Genomic DNA, 17410 nt, shown 5'->3' on the forward strand with positions numbered 1-17410 from the left:
AGGAGGAGTTGAAGGGAGCCCCGATTGTGACCAGGGGTTAGGAGTGTCGATGCAAATTCAATCTCTGTGAAGCATGTCACAGTTTTATTAGATGTTAAATTCTGGACCGAGGTTTATATGGCTATTTATTACTAAGTATAGTTGCAAATATGTACTGTTAAGATCTTCTGTAAGATATGCTTGTTTGAACATTGTATTTCTCTTTTTGCAACAGATGCTGGGCCACAGCCTTGTCATTTTTTTTTTTCATTTTAATTGGAAGTCACAGCTCCCCCTCCCTATAATTAGACTATATATTCAAAAACTATTTGATGTCCTTTTATTAAATGACTTAAGAGCATATAAGCATTATTTTTCAGTTTCCCTTCCTCGTCTATGTTGTATAGAATTTCGTCCCCTCCAAGCTGTATTTTACAGTCAACATGTGTTGGGTGTACAGCCCGTAACCTCACCTGCTTTCCCAAGGGGTTCCTGCAGATGAGGCCGATTAGTAATACTGCTTCTGTGCCAATGTTAAAAACAGTTCCCTTTCATTACACTGAGATGCTACTGGGAAAGAGTTGTTTGTTTCTCTGTTATTTCATGTGTTCATCACATCTCCTGTGAGCACCCCAACCCCAGATAAAACTTTAGCGGTCACCATTTACTGTCCAAACCTACAGATTATGTTCACTGTTCCAGATAATTCGGATAACACGCGGATAGTGATGGCATCTTTGTGAAAGAAAAAAACATTTTTTTCCCTTCAGGTATCGCCATCAGAGAATCTGCAAAGGTAGTTGATCAAGCCCAAAGGAGGGTGTTGAGAGGAGTTGATGACCTTGACTTTTTCATAGGGGATGAAGCCATTGATAAACCCACCTACGCCACCAAGGTAAAGTTGTGCCAGCGGTCTGCGTGTGTGTGTGAGCGTGGAGCCCAGAACAGAGCGTAGACTGACTGAGCGGATGATAGGTTGTCTGGAAAAATGGTACCTGTGAGTTGTGGAATGCGGCTTCATTCTTATGCTTGGGTGGAGGTGGTTAGTTGAACAGAGGGGGTTGTTTCTGAAGAGGTGGATTTCCGGGTGGAGGACCCAGTGAGTTAGCAAAGGTCCTAGTCACACAGTTGTCGGCAGTGTGAGCAAGGTCTGCCCTTCTGGGGAGTTGCAGGTTGACTAACACACCTGTCGGATTTGGAAACTTGCAGACTGAGCAATTAAGAAGAAAACACTAATATTAAAGCAGGCATATCTTCTAAAAATAATTTAAATTACTTTTTAAGCTTAGCGTACGAAGTGATGGATTGCATTATGACATTTTCATACACACATAGATGTTGTTTTACTTCATTCACCCCCACTTCCTCTGGTGACCTCCTGACTTCTCTCATCTACCTGCCCACCCTTGCTGGTCCCCTCTCTTCCTCCAGATTTGCCTCCTTTCTGCCCTCACGACACGTGTGTTCCATTATTCTCCTTTTCTCCCTCCTCCCTTAAGGCCACTTCCCCCCCCCACTCATGTTCCCCCCTTGCTTTCAGTCACCACAGATGTGCACATGCCTCTGATTCACTGACGTGGAGTCCTTCAGGTATATACCCACGCGTGGTCTCCCTGGGCTGTACAGTAGTTGTGTTTTCAGTTCTTTTTAGGAACCTCCACATGACGTCGATAGCAGTTGCCTCAGTTTACAGTCCCACCAGCACTGTGCTGTAGTTCCTGCTTCTCCACTTGTTCACCAGCAAAGCAGGTCTTTCTGCAGTAAAAAGAGAAGGACCAGAGGGAGTTGGACGGTAGAGGAGGTCTGCCCGCTGCCATCCAGGCAGTTCTGTGTACTTAGAGGTGACACAGTAAAATACAGTCTAGAACTTGGTCTCTTGTTAAAGTGTGTTGTTTATGTGAGAATCACCCTGAGCGTCCCACCAGGAGGCCTTCATTCTGTTGGGCCACACAACAAGGTGTTGCTCATATCCAGTTCTTACTATGTGGACACATCTTGCTTCCTCTGCTCCAGTGGCCTATACGACATGGCATCATTGAAGACTGGGATCTTATGGAAAGGTTCATGGAGCAAGTGGTCTTTAAGTATCTTCGTGCTGAACCCGAGGACCATTATTTTTTAATGGTGAGTAGTTGGAGCCAAGAAGAATATGCTCCTGTGAATTCCAAATTACTTAGGTTGTTAAACACTAAAGTCCTTCTAAAGACTTACTTCGCTTTTTAAATACGAAGTCCTTCTAAAGACTTTTGCATGAAACAGGATGCTTTAGGAGCAAATACCAGAAAGCTGTGTGTGTGTGTGTGTGTGTGTGTGTGTGTGTGTGTATCCAGAACCTAAAAGGCTTACCACCCTGCAGAGCAGGACGGCCAGAGTCTGGCTGCCCTGGGGTGCTCAGTTCAGCAGCTTGGAGATGGCCCCATCTTTTAGTGTGACCTCTCCTGTTGGCTCTCTGGTGCCCCAGGATGGCTGTCCAACCTTCTGCACTGCCTCCTCAGAGTCTTCACGTGTTTCTGCTCAGCAGTAGAGAGAAGGCTTTTTCTGCAATCTAGAAGCCATTCTTAGGAGCCTTCCCGTGGTTTTGCCCCATGTGCCTGAGCTGTCTGTGGCTTTCTTAGACTGGGAGGCAGGTAAGTACTGTAGCAGATTTTCAGCGCAGGGTCTAGAGAAGGAGGCACGGCTTGTGTGGGAAGCTGTTATGTCCTCCAGTGGCTATGTGAATATTACTTCTGTTAGAGCAGAGAAACATCCCTCAAGATGTTCTTTTTCCACTGTTTAGATCTTATTGTCAAAGGGAACTGAGCTGAGTTCTGGATCTTGATTATGGTACTTAAATATTGTGTCAAACCAAATAGCATAGAGAAATGGGAAGAAATACTTCTTGGGATCTATGGGATCTAATTGTTCTAGTCGACGTACCGTTTCCTTCCATGGAATATCCTTTTTACATTAAAAATAGTCTCATGGATAAAATACTTGCTTCATAAATAGCAACTCTATACAACATAAGCTGCGAATTAAAACTTACATGAGTTAGCTTTGGATTTTTTCTATCCAAGTACATTGTCAAATGGTTCAATATCCAGTTATAATTCTTTAATGTTTTACTGTACATGCTCTTTAGCACTGTCTGGTTTAGAAAGTGATAACTAAGCCAGACAGTGGTGGCTCAGCTGGGCTGCGGTGGCACACGCCTTTAATCCCAGCACTTGAGAGGCAGAGGCAGGAGGATCTCTCTGTGCGTTTGAGGCAAGTATGGTCTACAGAGCTAGTTCCAGGACATCCAGGGCTGTTACACAGAGAAATTCTGCCTTGGAAAACTAAAAGAAGTAACTACAAGGCTAGTAATTACAGAGTCTATATATTTAATGTATATTAATTATTATTATATTATAATAATATATAATATGTAATATAATATTTTATTAGAAAGTGATGAAGTGGAGAGATGGTTCAGAGGTTAAGAGCACTGACTGTTCTTCCAGAGGAACTGGGTTCAATTCCCAGCACCCACATGGCAGCTAACAACTGTCTATAACTCTAAGATCTGACACCCTTACACAGACATACATGCAGGCAAAACACCAATGCAAATAAAATAAAAATAAACAGATTATTAAAAGAAAAGAAAATGGTAACTATAAGGCTAATAGTTATAGTAGTCTATATATGTGTAACATATATAGAATATATTATATTAACTATATAATATATGTGTGATAATTATTATATTATAAAATATAATATATACAATTATTATTAATTATAATGATATTATTATTTTAATTATATTAATCAGGGCAGATCTTAAAAGGTGCTCTGACCTCTCCTTCAGATGTATCTTGAAACTCAGAATGTCAAGTGTGGCTACTGTATTTTACAGGCCTCTGTATGTCCTCTCCTGAGCACACACAGTGGTTATATTAAATTAACGGAGCCAGGTAACTGACAGCATATGAGTTATTTTGTCTGCGGCCAAAACACATCTCAGATTCCACCCGCTTGGGTTGGCACTTTTCCTGTTCTAGCTTATCACCAACTACCTGTGGATGGTTTAGGCCAGGCACCATGCCCAGCTGCGTCCTTCTGCCTGCTTCAGCCAGGTGTGCTGGGATATCTCCTCTGCCTCCACTCACAGGACATCTAATCTGAGGCCTGTGGAGTAGGTGCAGATACATGTCACAGGACATTTTGACTGGGAAATTAAAAAAAAGAAAAGAAAACAGAAAGCCACACAAATTTTCTTTCTGTCTCTGTTTTCTTCTTCTCCTCCTTTTTCTTCTTACTCTTCTTCCTCCTCTCTCTGTCTCCCTGTCTCTGTCTCTGTCTCTGTCTCTGTCTCTCACACACACACACACACACACACACACACACACACACACACACTCACACCCTTCCCTGGTATAGCTGGGATATCTATAAACTGGTAAAATCTAATCACTTGCCGGGAAGAAGTAGGAGGTAATGTTTTATGTGAACCTAGAAACATCTGTTTGCAGACCTCCAGCAGTGAGAGCATGGCGACCTTGAAGAGCTGACTAAAGCGGTGTAACTAGAGAGCCAGTGAATGAGGGGTGAAGAAGGGTGATGGGGGTCTGTGGTGTGATAGGAAGAGGTGGAGCTGTGTGACTGGGCTGAGTGATTTTGAGAGTGGAGAGGCCAGGCATTGACTGTGCGTGTGTGTGTGTGTGTGTGTGTGTGCGCGTGTGTGTGTGTGTGTGTGTGTGTATGTGTGTGTGTGTGTGTGTGTGTGTATGTGTGTGTGTATGTGACAGACATATATTCTCTTACTGTTCTGAAACTTACCAAGTAGCCCAGGCTTGGCTGTCAAGCTCAAGCTTTAGGGATCCACCTGTCTCCTTGTTGCCAGTTCTGGGATTATAGGCACGTGCCACCATACCCAGCTTCTTCTTTTCTTTTCTTAAATTAGGTTTTTGGTTAGTAAATGTGAAATGCATTTCTCTGTAACAGTTTCATACATCAATGTCATGCTCTGGAATTCCCTGGATTCTTAATAGTCTCGGTTAGGGTTTCTATTACTGTGATGAAACACCATGCAAAAAGCAAGTTGGGGAGGAAAGGGTTTATTTTGTTTACACTTATGTCTCACTCTTCATCATTGAAGGAAGTCAGGATGGGAATTCAAACATGGCAGGAACCTGGAGTCAGGAGCTGATGCAGAGGCCATGGAGGGTTGTTGCTTACTGGCTTGTTCAGCCTGTTTTCTTACAGAACTCAGAACCACAATGGTCTGGTCTCTCTTCCATCACTCACTAATTAAGAAAATATAGCTGGATCTTATGGAGACAGTTTTTCAACTGAGTTTTCCTCCTTTCAGATACCGTAGCTTGTGTCAAGTTGACATAAAACTCGCCAGTATATGAATGGTGGTTCAGACATGCTCTCCCCAGTTCAGTGGCCACTGGCCAGCACAGAGATGGGCTACATGGGCTTGCTCAGTCTGTGCTGGCCCACCTGCCGCCGAGCTTCAGGTGTGCTGTGGTCTCTTCTCCTGCGCTTTTTTCACTGAGTGTTTATATTCTAAAAATAGTTTCTTGAGTGGTTCAGATGGCTCAGTAGGTAACAGTGCATTCTGTGCAAGCTTGATGGCCCGAGTTTGATCGCCAGAACCCACAGTGAAAGGAGAAAGCTGATGCCCAAAAGTTACCCTCTGACCTCCTCTGGTGCATGCGACACTTGTGTACCTGTGCTCATGTGCACACACAGACCAATAATAAAACATTTCTCTGCTGCATTTATGGAGGGGTTTAAAGGTGGAACTCATTCTAGGAATGTGCATTCAGTTTTTTATCTCATAGGGAGATACAGGTTATTTTTGATAATACTCATTAATTATTCATTTTGAATAAGTACCAGGTGATAATCTTACTATTGCTATGAATTATAATGCTCATGTACTTTGCTTTTATGTGGTATTCTAATCATATGCTTCAATATTAAGACAATAAGAAAACTTTGATCTTGTGTAATTGTTTGGGGATGTTTTATTTAAGTGTGTCCTCCAAAGTAATACTTCGTGTGCCTTTGGTGATGGACACAGAAGAAGTGGAAAACCGAGGAGGAAATAGGTTATGAGGACATAGCCCTTAAGAATATGGACTTTGGGCGGTGGTGGCTCATGTCTTTAATCCCAGCACTCGCGGGGCAGAGGCAGGTGGTTCTCTGTGAGTTCGAGGCCAGCCTGGTCTACAGAGTAAGTTCTAGGACAGACTCCTAAGCTACACAGAGAAACCCTGTCTCAAAAAACAAAAACAAAAACAAAAACAAACAAAAAGACATAGGCACTTAAGAATAAGGACTTTGAGCTGGGTGGTGGTGGTGCACACCTTTAATCCCAGCACTCGGGAGGCAGAGGCAGGTGATCTCTGAGTTTGAGGTCAGCCTGGTCTACAGAGTGAGTTCCAGGACAGCCAGAGCTACACAGAGAGACCCTGTCTCAAAAAGCAAACAACCAAACCAAACAAACACACAAAAAGAATACTTTGATGCCAGAACCAGAGAACGGGACTACATAACAAATATTTCCAGATGTTGAAGTAGAGAGTTTAATTCTTCAAAGATGGTGAATTGCGATTGGTAGCCAGTGATAGGAGTCTAAAAATAGTAGTTCCAACAAGTTAGGGGTTTTAATTTTCTTGATGAAATCAGCTTATGGCAGGCAGTTGGTGCTGGGCATGGCAGCTGTCTAGTGCCATGAGGAATTTCTCTTCCCTAGTGTATTTGACGTTTGGCTTCCCTGGTAAGGATGCTGACTATTCTGAGGTAGGTTACTGTAGCAGCTTCAGTCATCCCCTTATTCTAAAGGAAGAGGAAGGGGAGGGGCAAAGAGGCTCTACTATTTGGTAGCAGCTTTTTCATCTCATTGGCCAGAGCTCACCTACTCAGCTTACCCACTCTTTGTCCGCAAAGAAGTCTGGGATATGCTTTTTTGTCTGGACCTGTTGCCATTAACGGTAGCAGTCAATAACTAATCAGTAATGACCACTCCGTGCTAATAAAGTACAGCTCGTAGTACCTGCCAGAGTGAGGTAATTCACAGGTCTGGGATGGCAGTTCCAATAGAGCTCAGCTGCTTTCACGCCTCCTGCTGCATTCTGTCCATCCTGAGTGCCAGACATCAGGGACCCGGTGGGCCAGCAGTGCTCTGGTCATGCTGTGTCTGCTCCAGCTCTGATGGGGTTTATTTCTGCTCAGTGCTTGCTCTGTGGCTGAGGGGGTTGCATTGCTATGTGAGGGGGTATGCAGGTCCCGGCCTAGAGTCTCACTCAGGTGTGTAAGCTTCTTCCCTGTAACAGTAGAGACGAAGGGAGGAATCAGAATGTGCCTTTCTCAGTCCCATCACATTAACACAGAGATTGTTAACCTTTAGTCATTTTTTCACTTTTAACCCGTGTTTTTATATTTTATAGAGAGTATTATATTCCATCTTCTTGTTTGTGTATTTATGTTTGTGTTTGTGTGTGAGCACTGTATGTGTGCTCATGTGGAGGTCAGAAGACAACTTGAAGGAGTCAGTTCTCTCTTCCATGTCTGCCCTGGGGATTGAACTCAGGTCGTCAGGCTTGGTGGCAAGTACCTTCATGCACTGGGTCATCATGGTGGCCCTTGCTCCATTTTTATTTGCAGTTTCTATATTAGTTACTTTTCTATTGCTGTGATAAAACACTGTGACCAAAGGCAACTTAAGGAAGAGTTTCCTTTCGGCTTGTGGTTCCAGAGAGAGAAGAGTCTATCATGACCTGGAGGCGTGGCAGCAAGCGCCAGGCGTGGTGACAGGTCCAGGAAGCTGAGAGGTCACATCTTCAACTGCAGACAGGAGGCAGAGAGAGTGGACAGGAAGTGGGTGAGGCTGTCAAATCTCAAGGCCCACTCCCAGTGACATACTTCCTTCAGTAAGGCTGCATCTCCCGAACCCTCCAGAAGCTTCACCTACAGGGCCTATGTTCAAATTCAGGAGCCCATGGGAGACATCTCTCATTCAAGCCACCAATTTCCACAGTCATCTTCGTAGCAGTTGTGTGGTTATACAGCCAGCCGCTGGCTCCTGTTTATACTTGTTCTGTTTTCAGACCTTGCCTCGTGCTTCTGGTTTCGAAGGAACAGTTTGATCTTTGTGGGTAAAGGTATACATGTTGTTGTTGTTGTTGTTGTTGTTGTTGTCTCACTAGGTAGCACTGGCTGCCCTTGAGCTCCCTATGTAGACCAGCCTGGCTTTGAACTCATAGATCTTTCTACCACTGCCTCCTGAGTGCTGGGATAAAAGGTGTGTGCCACCATGTATAGCTCTATGTACTGTGTTATTCTAGAGCATCCCCCACCTCCCCAACAGGGTTTCTCTGTGTAACTTTGGAGCCTGTCCTGGCACTCACTCTGTAGCCCAGGCTGGCCTCGAAGGCACAGAGATCTGCCTGCCTCCGCCTCCTGAGTGCTGGGATGAAAGGTGTGTGCCACCATGCACAGCTCTATGTACCGTGTTATTCTAGATCATTCTTGTTTTCTTTCTTTTTGTTGTTGTTGAGACAGGGCTTCTCTGTGTAGCTTTGGAACCTGTCCTGGAACTTGCTCTGTAGACCAAGCTGGTCTCACACTTACAGAGATCTACCTAGCTCTGCCTCCGGAGTGCTGGGATTAAAGACATACACCCACCCCACCCCCCCCAGCCTTCCTTTCCTCCTTCCAATCATCCCCCCTCCCCTGTGTTCTGTTTGGGGATGTTTGGTCACACTGTGAACTCTGAGTTTGCATTTGCGTTCATTAAATAAAATTAACCTTGGGTCAGGAGGCTGAGTTAGCAACTAGTTGACAGAAAGTAATCATAGAACCTCAGAGGACATCCTGGAGAGATGGTCACAGGAAGTAGTAGGATGGGGTATGGAGCGTCTCAGCTTTTTCTGGTTTGTTGAGCGGAAGCATGGGTCTTCCGTGGATGCCAGTAAGGAGAAAGGGTTAGGTAGTTGCTACTCAGCCTCTCTGAGCTCTCAGGTTTTCACCTGAGAGTGAATCTTGAATCTTGAGTTTTATTCATAATTAGAATGCTAGAGATTTAGAGCTACCTTTAGTGGCAGTAACAGGGTCGCGGTCCCTGTGGGAGCAGAATTCTCACAGTCTCAGGCCTGAGCAGCTAGGTTCCTGCCAGAGAAGCAGGCTGGTAACTGCGGAGCGGCGATGGCTGGCGGAGACAGCAGTGGACTAAGGCGCAGCCACTGTGCAGAGGTTAAAACAACAGTGTCCTCTGGCTCCAGCTCCTCCAGTGTGGCCCCTCACTCTCTCTTTCACATTCATTACTTCTTTGTCTACTGTTAGTATTATTACATGTATAAGCACATAAATATATAAATATGACTTGTTGAGTCCATTCAGTGTTGCTTGTATGTCCATGATTTCAGGGCTGACCACTTGGTGTCGTATAGCCAGGTGGGGGGCTCACCCCTGGGAAAATCTCATTCTTTCTCTCTCAGCAGTGCTTAGGTGCTTGTCTGGGGTGGAGCCTCAGAGCGTTCCCTCTTGCACCTCAGCATGTGTATTAGTGTTGTTGTTTGGATCTTGGTTAGGCAGCCACATTGTTGCGGTATCATGGGTGAAGCTTCCCTGTTATTTCTAAGAGACGGGAGCTCAAAGCAGACTCCCTGGTCCCCTGGCTCTTACACTCTTTCTGTTCTCTCTTCTTTGATGTTCCCTGAGCCTTAGGTGCAGGAGTTGTGTTGTAGGTGCATTTGTTGTGGCTGGGCCCTCCTGATCTGTTTGTCTTTGTATTTTGACCAGTTGTGGTTTTCTGTGGTGGTCTCCATCTCCTGCAAAGACAAGCTTCTGATGAGGGAGGAGTGACACTTACCTGTGGGTGTAAGGATCTGTATTTAGAGTGCAGTGGACACTTACCTGTGGGTGTAAGGATCCGTATTTAGAGTGCAGTGGACGCTTACCTGTGGGTGTAAGGATCAGTATTTAGAGTGCAGTGGACACTTACCTGTGGGTATAAGGATCCGTATTTAGAGTGCAGTGGACACTTACCTGTGGGTGTAAGGATCAGTATTTAGAGTGCAGTGGACACTTACCTGTGGGTGTAAGGATCCGTATTTAGAGTGCAGTGGACACTTACCTGTGGGTGTAAGGATCCGTATTTAGAGTGCAGTGGACACTTACCTGTGGGTGTAAGGATCCGTATTTAGAGTGCAGTGGACACTTACCTGTGGGTATAAGGATCAGTATTTAGAGTGCAGTGGACACTTACCTGTGGGTGTAAGGATCTGTATTTAGAGTGCAGTGGACACTTACCTGTGGGTGTAAGGATAAGTATTTAGAGTGCAGTGGACACTTACCTGTGGGTGTTAGGATAAGTATTTAGAGTGCAGTGGACACTTACCTGTGGGTGTAAGGATCTGTATTTAGAGTGCAGTGGACACTTACCTGTGGGTGTTAGGATAAGTATTTAGAGTGCAGTGGACACTTACCTGTGGGTGTAAGGATAAGTATTTAGAGTGCAGTGGACACTTACCTGTGGGTGTAAGGATCTGTATTTAGAGTGCAGTGGACACTTACCTGTGGGTGTAAGGATAAGTATTTAGAGTGCAGTGGACACTTACCTGTGGGTGTTAGGATAAGTATTTAGAGTGCAGTGGACACTTACCTGTGGGTGTAAGGATCTGTATTTAGAGTGCAGTGGACACTTACCTGTGGGTGTAAGGATCCATATTTAGAGTGCAGTGGACACTTACCTGTGGGTGTAAGGATCTGTATTTAGAGTGCAGTGGACACTTACCTGTGGGTATAAGGATCAGTATTTAGAGTGCAGTGGACACTTACCTGTGGGTGTAAGGATCCGTATTTAGAGTGCAGTGGACACTTACCTGTGGGTATAAGGATCCGTATTTAGAGTGCAGTGGACACTTACCTGTGGGTGTAAGGATCCGTATTTAGAGTGCAGTGGACACTTACCTGTGGGTATAAGGATCCGTATTTAGAGTGCAGTGGACACTTACCTGTGGGTGTAAGGATCCGTATTTAGAGTGCAGTGGACACTTACCTGTGGGTGTAAGGATCCGTATTTAGAGTGCAGTGGACACTTACCTGTGGGTGTAAGGATAAGTATTTAGAGTGCAGTGGACGCTTACCTGTGGGTGTAAGGATCCGTATTTAGAGTGCAGTGGACACTTACCTGTGGGTATAAGGATCCGTATTTAGAGTGCAGTGGACACTTACCTGTGGGTGTAAGGATCCGTATTTAGAGTGCAGTGGACACTTACCTGTGGGTGTAAGGATAAGTATTTAGAGTGCAGTGGACGCTTACCTGTGGGTGTAAGGATCCGTATTTAGAGTGCAGTGGACGCTTACCTGTGGGTATAAGGATCCATATTTAGAGTGCAGTGGACACTTACCTGTGGGTGTAAGGATCCGTATTTAGAGTGCAGTGGACACTTACCTGTGGGTATAAGGATCCATATTTAGAGTGCAGTGGACACTTACCTGTGGGTGTAAGGATCCGTATTTAGAGTGCAGTGGACACTTACCTGTGGGTGTAAGGATAAGTATTTAGAGTGCAGTGGACGCTTACCTGTGGGTGTAAGGATCTGTATTTAGAGTGCAGTGGACACTTACCTGTGGGTATAAGGATCTGTATTTAGAGTGCAGTGGACACTTACCTGTGGGTGTAAGGATCAGTATTTAGAGTGCAGTGGGAGTTATGCTGTTCCAGTAGTGTGGTGTTAGTAGGTTTTCTTCTAAGATCCGTGGCCTCAGTAACCCCAGGGAGTTGGCTAGGTTTTTGGTACCATGCTGTTGAGAAGGCCTTAGGTCCAATTAGAGAGCTGTTGGTTACCAAGAAGTCTGAGTGCCGCTCTTTAGAACCGTCTTGCAGGGCTGGTCGTTGTTGTGGTTCATAGGCATCACAGTTGGGTAGGGCTATTAATTGCCAACCTCCTTTGGCAGCTTGCATAGTGTCTTCTGATACTATGAAAGCTAATCCTTGGGGAGGAGCTTTGTCTGAGCATTCTTTATTTAAAGATAATTAGGATTTAATTTTGGGGTCTAGAGCAGTAATAGTGCTGTGATTGTGTACAGTGTAACACCTTACCTCACCCTGAGCAGTATATAAAAGGCCTTCTCAGCATTAATACAGATTTTCTGAGTTTATACACAGTTAAAGATATTTTGGTTTTGCAAAATGCTGGATTGGCATTGTGTCCAGATACCAAATTATTGGGTTGCCCTTCCTGCCATGGAGAGACTCTTAAGTATGGCCCTGTGTGCCATAGAGTTAAAGTAGCCATTCTGAAGCCAGAGGCTTTATTCCCTGCTTGAAGTGTTAGTGGCATGCTCTGCTGTCTTGACAGAATGCCACAGACAAAGTGGCTTAAACAAGAGAAGCTTATTTTTTCATGGTTCTGGAGGCTGCAAATTCAAGATTAGGGAGGTTCAGCTGGGATGGTTCCTGGCCAGAGCCCTCTTCCTGGCCTTTGGATGGCTACATTCTTGGCGTTTTCTTTGTGCTAATGAGTGTAAGGAAGAAAGGAGGTGTAACTGTACTATTTCATTGGTACCGCTGACTCCCCAGTAATGATGCAGAGACTTCCTATTAATTATAAAAGCTCAGCTAATAGCTCAGGCTTGTTTCTAACTAGTTCTTATAACTTAAATTAACTCATACCTTTAATTTACATCCTACCATGTGGCTTTTACCTCTATCCCATCTTGTGTGTCCAACTTGTTCTGCGTTTGGCTGGTGACTCCTGGAGTCTCTGCCCTTCTTCTTCCCAGCATTCTCTCTGCCCCAAAATCCTGCTTAGCTATTGGCTGTTTAGCTTTTTATTAAACCAGTCACTGTGACATATATTCACACAATGTAAAGGAATATTCTACAAGAGGGAAGGAGCAAGGCAGACAACCACAGAGAGAGGGAGAGAGGGATAGGGAAGGGAGAGGAAGAGGGAGGGGAAATTTGTGGGTTAGGATTTTAATACATGAATTTTGGGGGAATCACAATTCAGTCCATAATAAAAGGTAATGAGGACTTTTTGCCAAAAGGTTCAGAACATTTTTCATTTATTTTTGTAGTTGTGTAAATATAAGATGTAGATCTTTGTTGTTTGGGGGAAATATAGCACCTTGTTTTAATTTGTCTGTTGTCTGATGAATTTTACCCTATTTGATAATACTTACTGTTTTAAAAAGGGTTTGACTTGTTGATAATCTTTTAAGATTTTCATCTGCTTTGCTTTTATATTATTCTAGGTGTACACTCAGTATTACTCAAAATGCATGCAACTAGAAGCTTTCAGAATTTGGAGTTTGGAGTACTTAAACATATATATAATGAGATATCATGGGGTTAGGACTGAGGTCTAAGTGCTGATTGTATTTATGTTTCATAAAGATCTGTACACATAGCCAGAGGGTAATTTTATGCAGTGTTTTTAGTGTACCTGTGTGTTGACTGACACCTGTCAGATAAGATGTGATGTCAGGTTGGTGTTGAGTTTCAGGTTTGGGGCATCTTAAGATGCTTCATATATATATATATATCTCCATTTGTGTTTTGATTACTTTTCTCTTTTTCTTTATTTTAGCATTTTTACGAAATATTGGCTGGTATTATTTGCTTTTATTGCATGTGTGATTGTGGGCTTGGTAGGCCCAGGAGGTTGGTGCTTGGGGGTCATGGCGGCCATCCTGGAGTGTGGTGGGCTGAGCCTGCCTCTGCTACTGTGAGTGCCAGGTGGGAGAAAGCTTCTGTCGCTTGAAGCATGCCCTTTGCCTGTTCTTTGGAGAACTCATCTGTCTCTGGTCTAGGTGCTGGGAATAGCATCATGAGTCTTCACTCTTGGCTGTATTCCACGGCCTTTGGCATCCTGCATCACAGTTCCCAATTTTAGGGATGTTAGGTGTAATGTAGGTAGTGAACAAGCTCCTCTTTTTCTATGACTTGTTGAACTTTGAACTTCAGGTGAGTCCTGAGAGCAGAAGCCCCACAGAGTCTTCACTCTGCCTTGTCAAAGCTTTGAAGACCTGCAGTAAGAGACCTTTAACTAGTCACCTTTAGTGAACCCCATCTTTACAACTAGCGAGTTCTCTAATACGCTGGCCAGCATGCCTTTAGGCTAGCCCTTTTATAATTCTGATGTAGTTACATGAAATTGGAGAGAACATTAAATCTAATGTTTTCTTACAGACAGAACCTCCACTGAACACACCAGAAAACAGAGAGTACCTTGCAGAAATCATGTTTGAATCATTTAACGTACCAGGACTCTACATTGCAGTACAGGTAAAAACAGCATTGTCCTGTGATTCTGACAGTACAAGAAGCAGGAATCCCAAGGCCCTTTGTGTGCAGACTGGGCTAGACATTCCTCTTTTCTCTCTCATGGTGTGCACCCCGTCACCAAGCTTTTCAGGTTTGAATCAAATCACCATAAAGAAACTTGTCTGTAATTTATTTTTGTATAACTGCCACTGATATAAAGTTGGTCTGACTCTACAGTTTTCCTATGCAGAGTCCCATGTGTTTTTATTTGGGTGTCAAGTTAGAGGTAGAGATGTGTTTCTTTTCTCTCTCTCTCTCTCTCTCTCTCTCTCTCTCTCTCTCTCTCTCTCTCTCCACTTACTTTGGGTCACTGTAAGTGTAAGAAACAGCAAACAAACAAACATACAAAAACAACAACCAAAATTGAAATGAACAGACAGCATAACATCTTTGGAAAACAAACTAAGCTCAAGCCATGATCCTACCCCTTGGGAGGATGAGACAGGAGAATCTAGGTCACCCTGGGCTATAACATGCATTCTGAGGGCAAGTTTGGGTTACAAAGTGAGAGCCTATCTCAAAGACAAAGCAAACAAAAGTCAGAACAAAGTAAATGCCTTGGGAGAGCCCCGTGATTAGGTTCCATTAGTTCCATGAACTTTGCTCTGAGAGGCCTTGAGCTCCCAGGAGCTTCCAGAACTCATCTTGAAGCTTTTTTTTTTTTGCTTAGTGTTTTATTGTTGCTTTGATTGTTATAAAAAGGGAGTTGGTTGGAGTTTTGAGGAGTAACTGAGATGAGTCTTTCTTCAAAAGTTCCTGTGTAGTATTACTTCCTTCTAAGAAAGAAGAGTTCCATGGAGAAATGCATTTTGGAGATGCTGTTGTGTCCCCATGGTGAATCATAGTACCTTTTAACAGAGTGTCCTTTCCCAAGACAAATACAGTTTATAGAACAGGGAGGTACTCAGAAACACTGAATTTATTGTTATTGTTATTGTTGTTGTTGTTATTATTAATATAAGACCTTACTCTATAGACTACTCTGGCCTTTAAACTCAGGGTGATCCTCCTGTCCCAACCTCTTGAACACTGTGATGAAAGGCATGTGCCACCATGTCCCACAAGGACAATGGTTCTTTTTTTTGGTTTTTCAAGACAGGGTTTCTCTGTGTAGCTTTGTGCGTTTCCTGGAACTCACTTGGTAGCCCAGGCTGGCCTTGAACTCACAGAGATCCACCTGGCTCTGCCTCCCGAGTGCTGGGATTAAAGGCGTGCGCCACCACTGCCCGGCTTTTTTTTTTTTTTTTTCAAGATTTATTTATTTATTATGTATACAGTGTTCTGTTTGCATGTATCCCTGCAGGCCAGAAGAGGGCGCCAGATCTCATTACAGGTGGTTGTGAGCCACCATATGGGTGCTGGGAATTGAACTCAGGACCTCTGGAAGAACAGCCAGTGTTCTTAACCTCTGAGCCACCTCTCCAGCCCCAAGGACAATGGTTCTTAAGATAGTCTGTTTGCCAACTTCACCCAGAACATGCTTTTTACAAGTGTAAATTCCTGTGTTCCACCTTGGCCTGGCTTTGGGCTGGACGGTTCCTCGCTGTCCTGTGTCAGAGTGTCCTGTGCGTTGCAGAGTACAGAGCAGCAGCCAGTTCTGGCCTCCTCTCCGATGATAATTGTTGACAGGGAGCAATGACAGACAGGGCCAAACGTTCTGTGAAGAGCAGAGCTGCCTCTGGCTGAGAGCCACTGTCTTGTACCTAGCATATCAAAGTTTCTGGATGGATGGCCTCAGCATCTGTTAGAGAAGAGCTTCTTGTAGGCTGGGGTTGTAACTCATTTGGTAGCGTGCTTGCCCAGCACAAAACACTGGGTTTGATCCCAAGTATGGTAGAAACCGTGAATGGTGCTGCCCATCGGAATTCCTAGTACTCCGGGGCTAGAGGTAGGAGGATCGTGAGTGCAGGGCCATCCTTGGCTGCATGAGGAGTTTGAAGCCAGCCTGGGTTACATGAGACCCCACCTCAAGTCACAAGCAAAGCTCCCAGACAAACAGACCCTCCATGTTTGTGGCTGTGCTTGGAACACCTGCAGATTAGAAGTTCAATCTTGTGATTTCACAGTGGCATTCCATTTCACTGGTTTTTGTTCGTAAAACTTTATGTTTTTGTTGAAAACCCGAGTCCTTCATTTGAAAGGAAAACTGGCATGCCAGTCGGGTAAGTGAGAATTGAGAGATATGGGGTAGGGAGAGGGAAGTTTCTAGACTTATTAAGAAAGAGTTCACTGCAGCACCTGAGGCCAGCCGAGCCATGGCTGGCGCTTTGCATGCTGTCTCTTCAGAAGATGTTCTGTGTCTCTCTCCAGGCGGTGCTGGCTCTGGCAGCCTCGTGGACATCCCGGCAAGTTGGTGAACGCACACTGACAGGGATAGTCATAGACAGTGGAGATGGCGTCACCCACGTTATCCCAGTGGTAAGCAGAGGCTTCCTATTTTACTCTGAGACTTAACACCTGTCCTGAGGTAAGAGAGGAATTAAAGAAGGCAGAATAAAACTCAACCCCCCTAACTAAAATACCACCTTTTATGTGATGTTCTTAGAAACGGCAATGGATCCTCCCTCTCTCCCTCCCTTCCTCTCTTCCCCCTTCCTCCCTTCCTCCCTCTCTTTCTTTTTTTCTGAGACAGGGTCTCCCTGGCTGGCCTGGAACTCCCTGTGTACATCAGGCTGGCTTTGAACTCACAGAGATTCATTTGCCTTTGCTCTCAAGTGCTGGGATTAAAAAAGTGTGTGTCACCATACCTGGTCTTGGCAATGGGAATTTAAGAAGCCTAGGAAGGTGAAACAGAGTTCAAAAGAATGCCATGTTTGTGCCTTTGGCAGTTTGGAAACCATGGAACAAATTCTATAGTCTTTTTTTTTGTTTTTTGGCAAGGCTTCTGTTGTATTCCCACAGGTGTCAGTCAGTGTCCTGACTCATCATTCGAACTACTACAGCTAGACGTGACTGTGGACGCCAGAGAGTCAGGGCATGCCCAGGAGAGGCTTTGCTCAGCTGGGGCCTGGAGAACTTGCTCTTTCCTCTGCATGTATTTAAGAGCTAGGAAGGAGAGCTCACGGTTCAACTTGCAGAAGTCCTTACGATATACTAAAGAAATGACTCCTAACTCCA

The 17410-nt window shown here is 44.5% G+C and overlaps 1 protein-coding gene across 4 annotated transcripts in view; it reads left to right on the forward strand.

Annotated features, from left to right (window-relative positions):
- Actr3b (actin related protein 3B) overlaps positions 1-17410 on the forward strand; it is a 101927-nt gene that overhangs the window by 52008 nt on the left and 32509 nt on the right. For 2 of the 4 annotated variants that reach the window (XM_028879477.2, XM_028879478.2), the window contains 4 exons: positions 750-874; positions 1993-2103; positions 14159-14254; positions 16604-16711. In XM_028879477.2, the coding sequence (XP_028735310.1) occupies positions 750-874; positions 1993-2103; positions 14159-14254; positions 16604-16711 (440 nt within the window). The remainder of the gene's footprint in view (positions 1-749; positions 875-1992; positions 2104-14158; positions 14255-16603; positions 16712-17410) is intronic. The other 2 variants (XM_028879479.2, XM_028879480.2) reach the window with 1 other exon arrangement.

The sequence above is a fragment of the Peromyscus leucopus genome, chromosome 3, assembly GCF_004664715.2.
Source record: "Peromyscus leucopus breed LL Stock chromosome 3, UCI_PerLeu_2.1, whole genome shotgun sequence".
In the NCBI taxonomy this organism is placed as follows: domain Eukaryota; kingdom Metazoa; phylum Chordata; class Mammalia; order Rodentia; family Cricetidae; genus Peromyscus; species Peromyscus leucopus.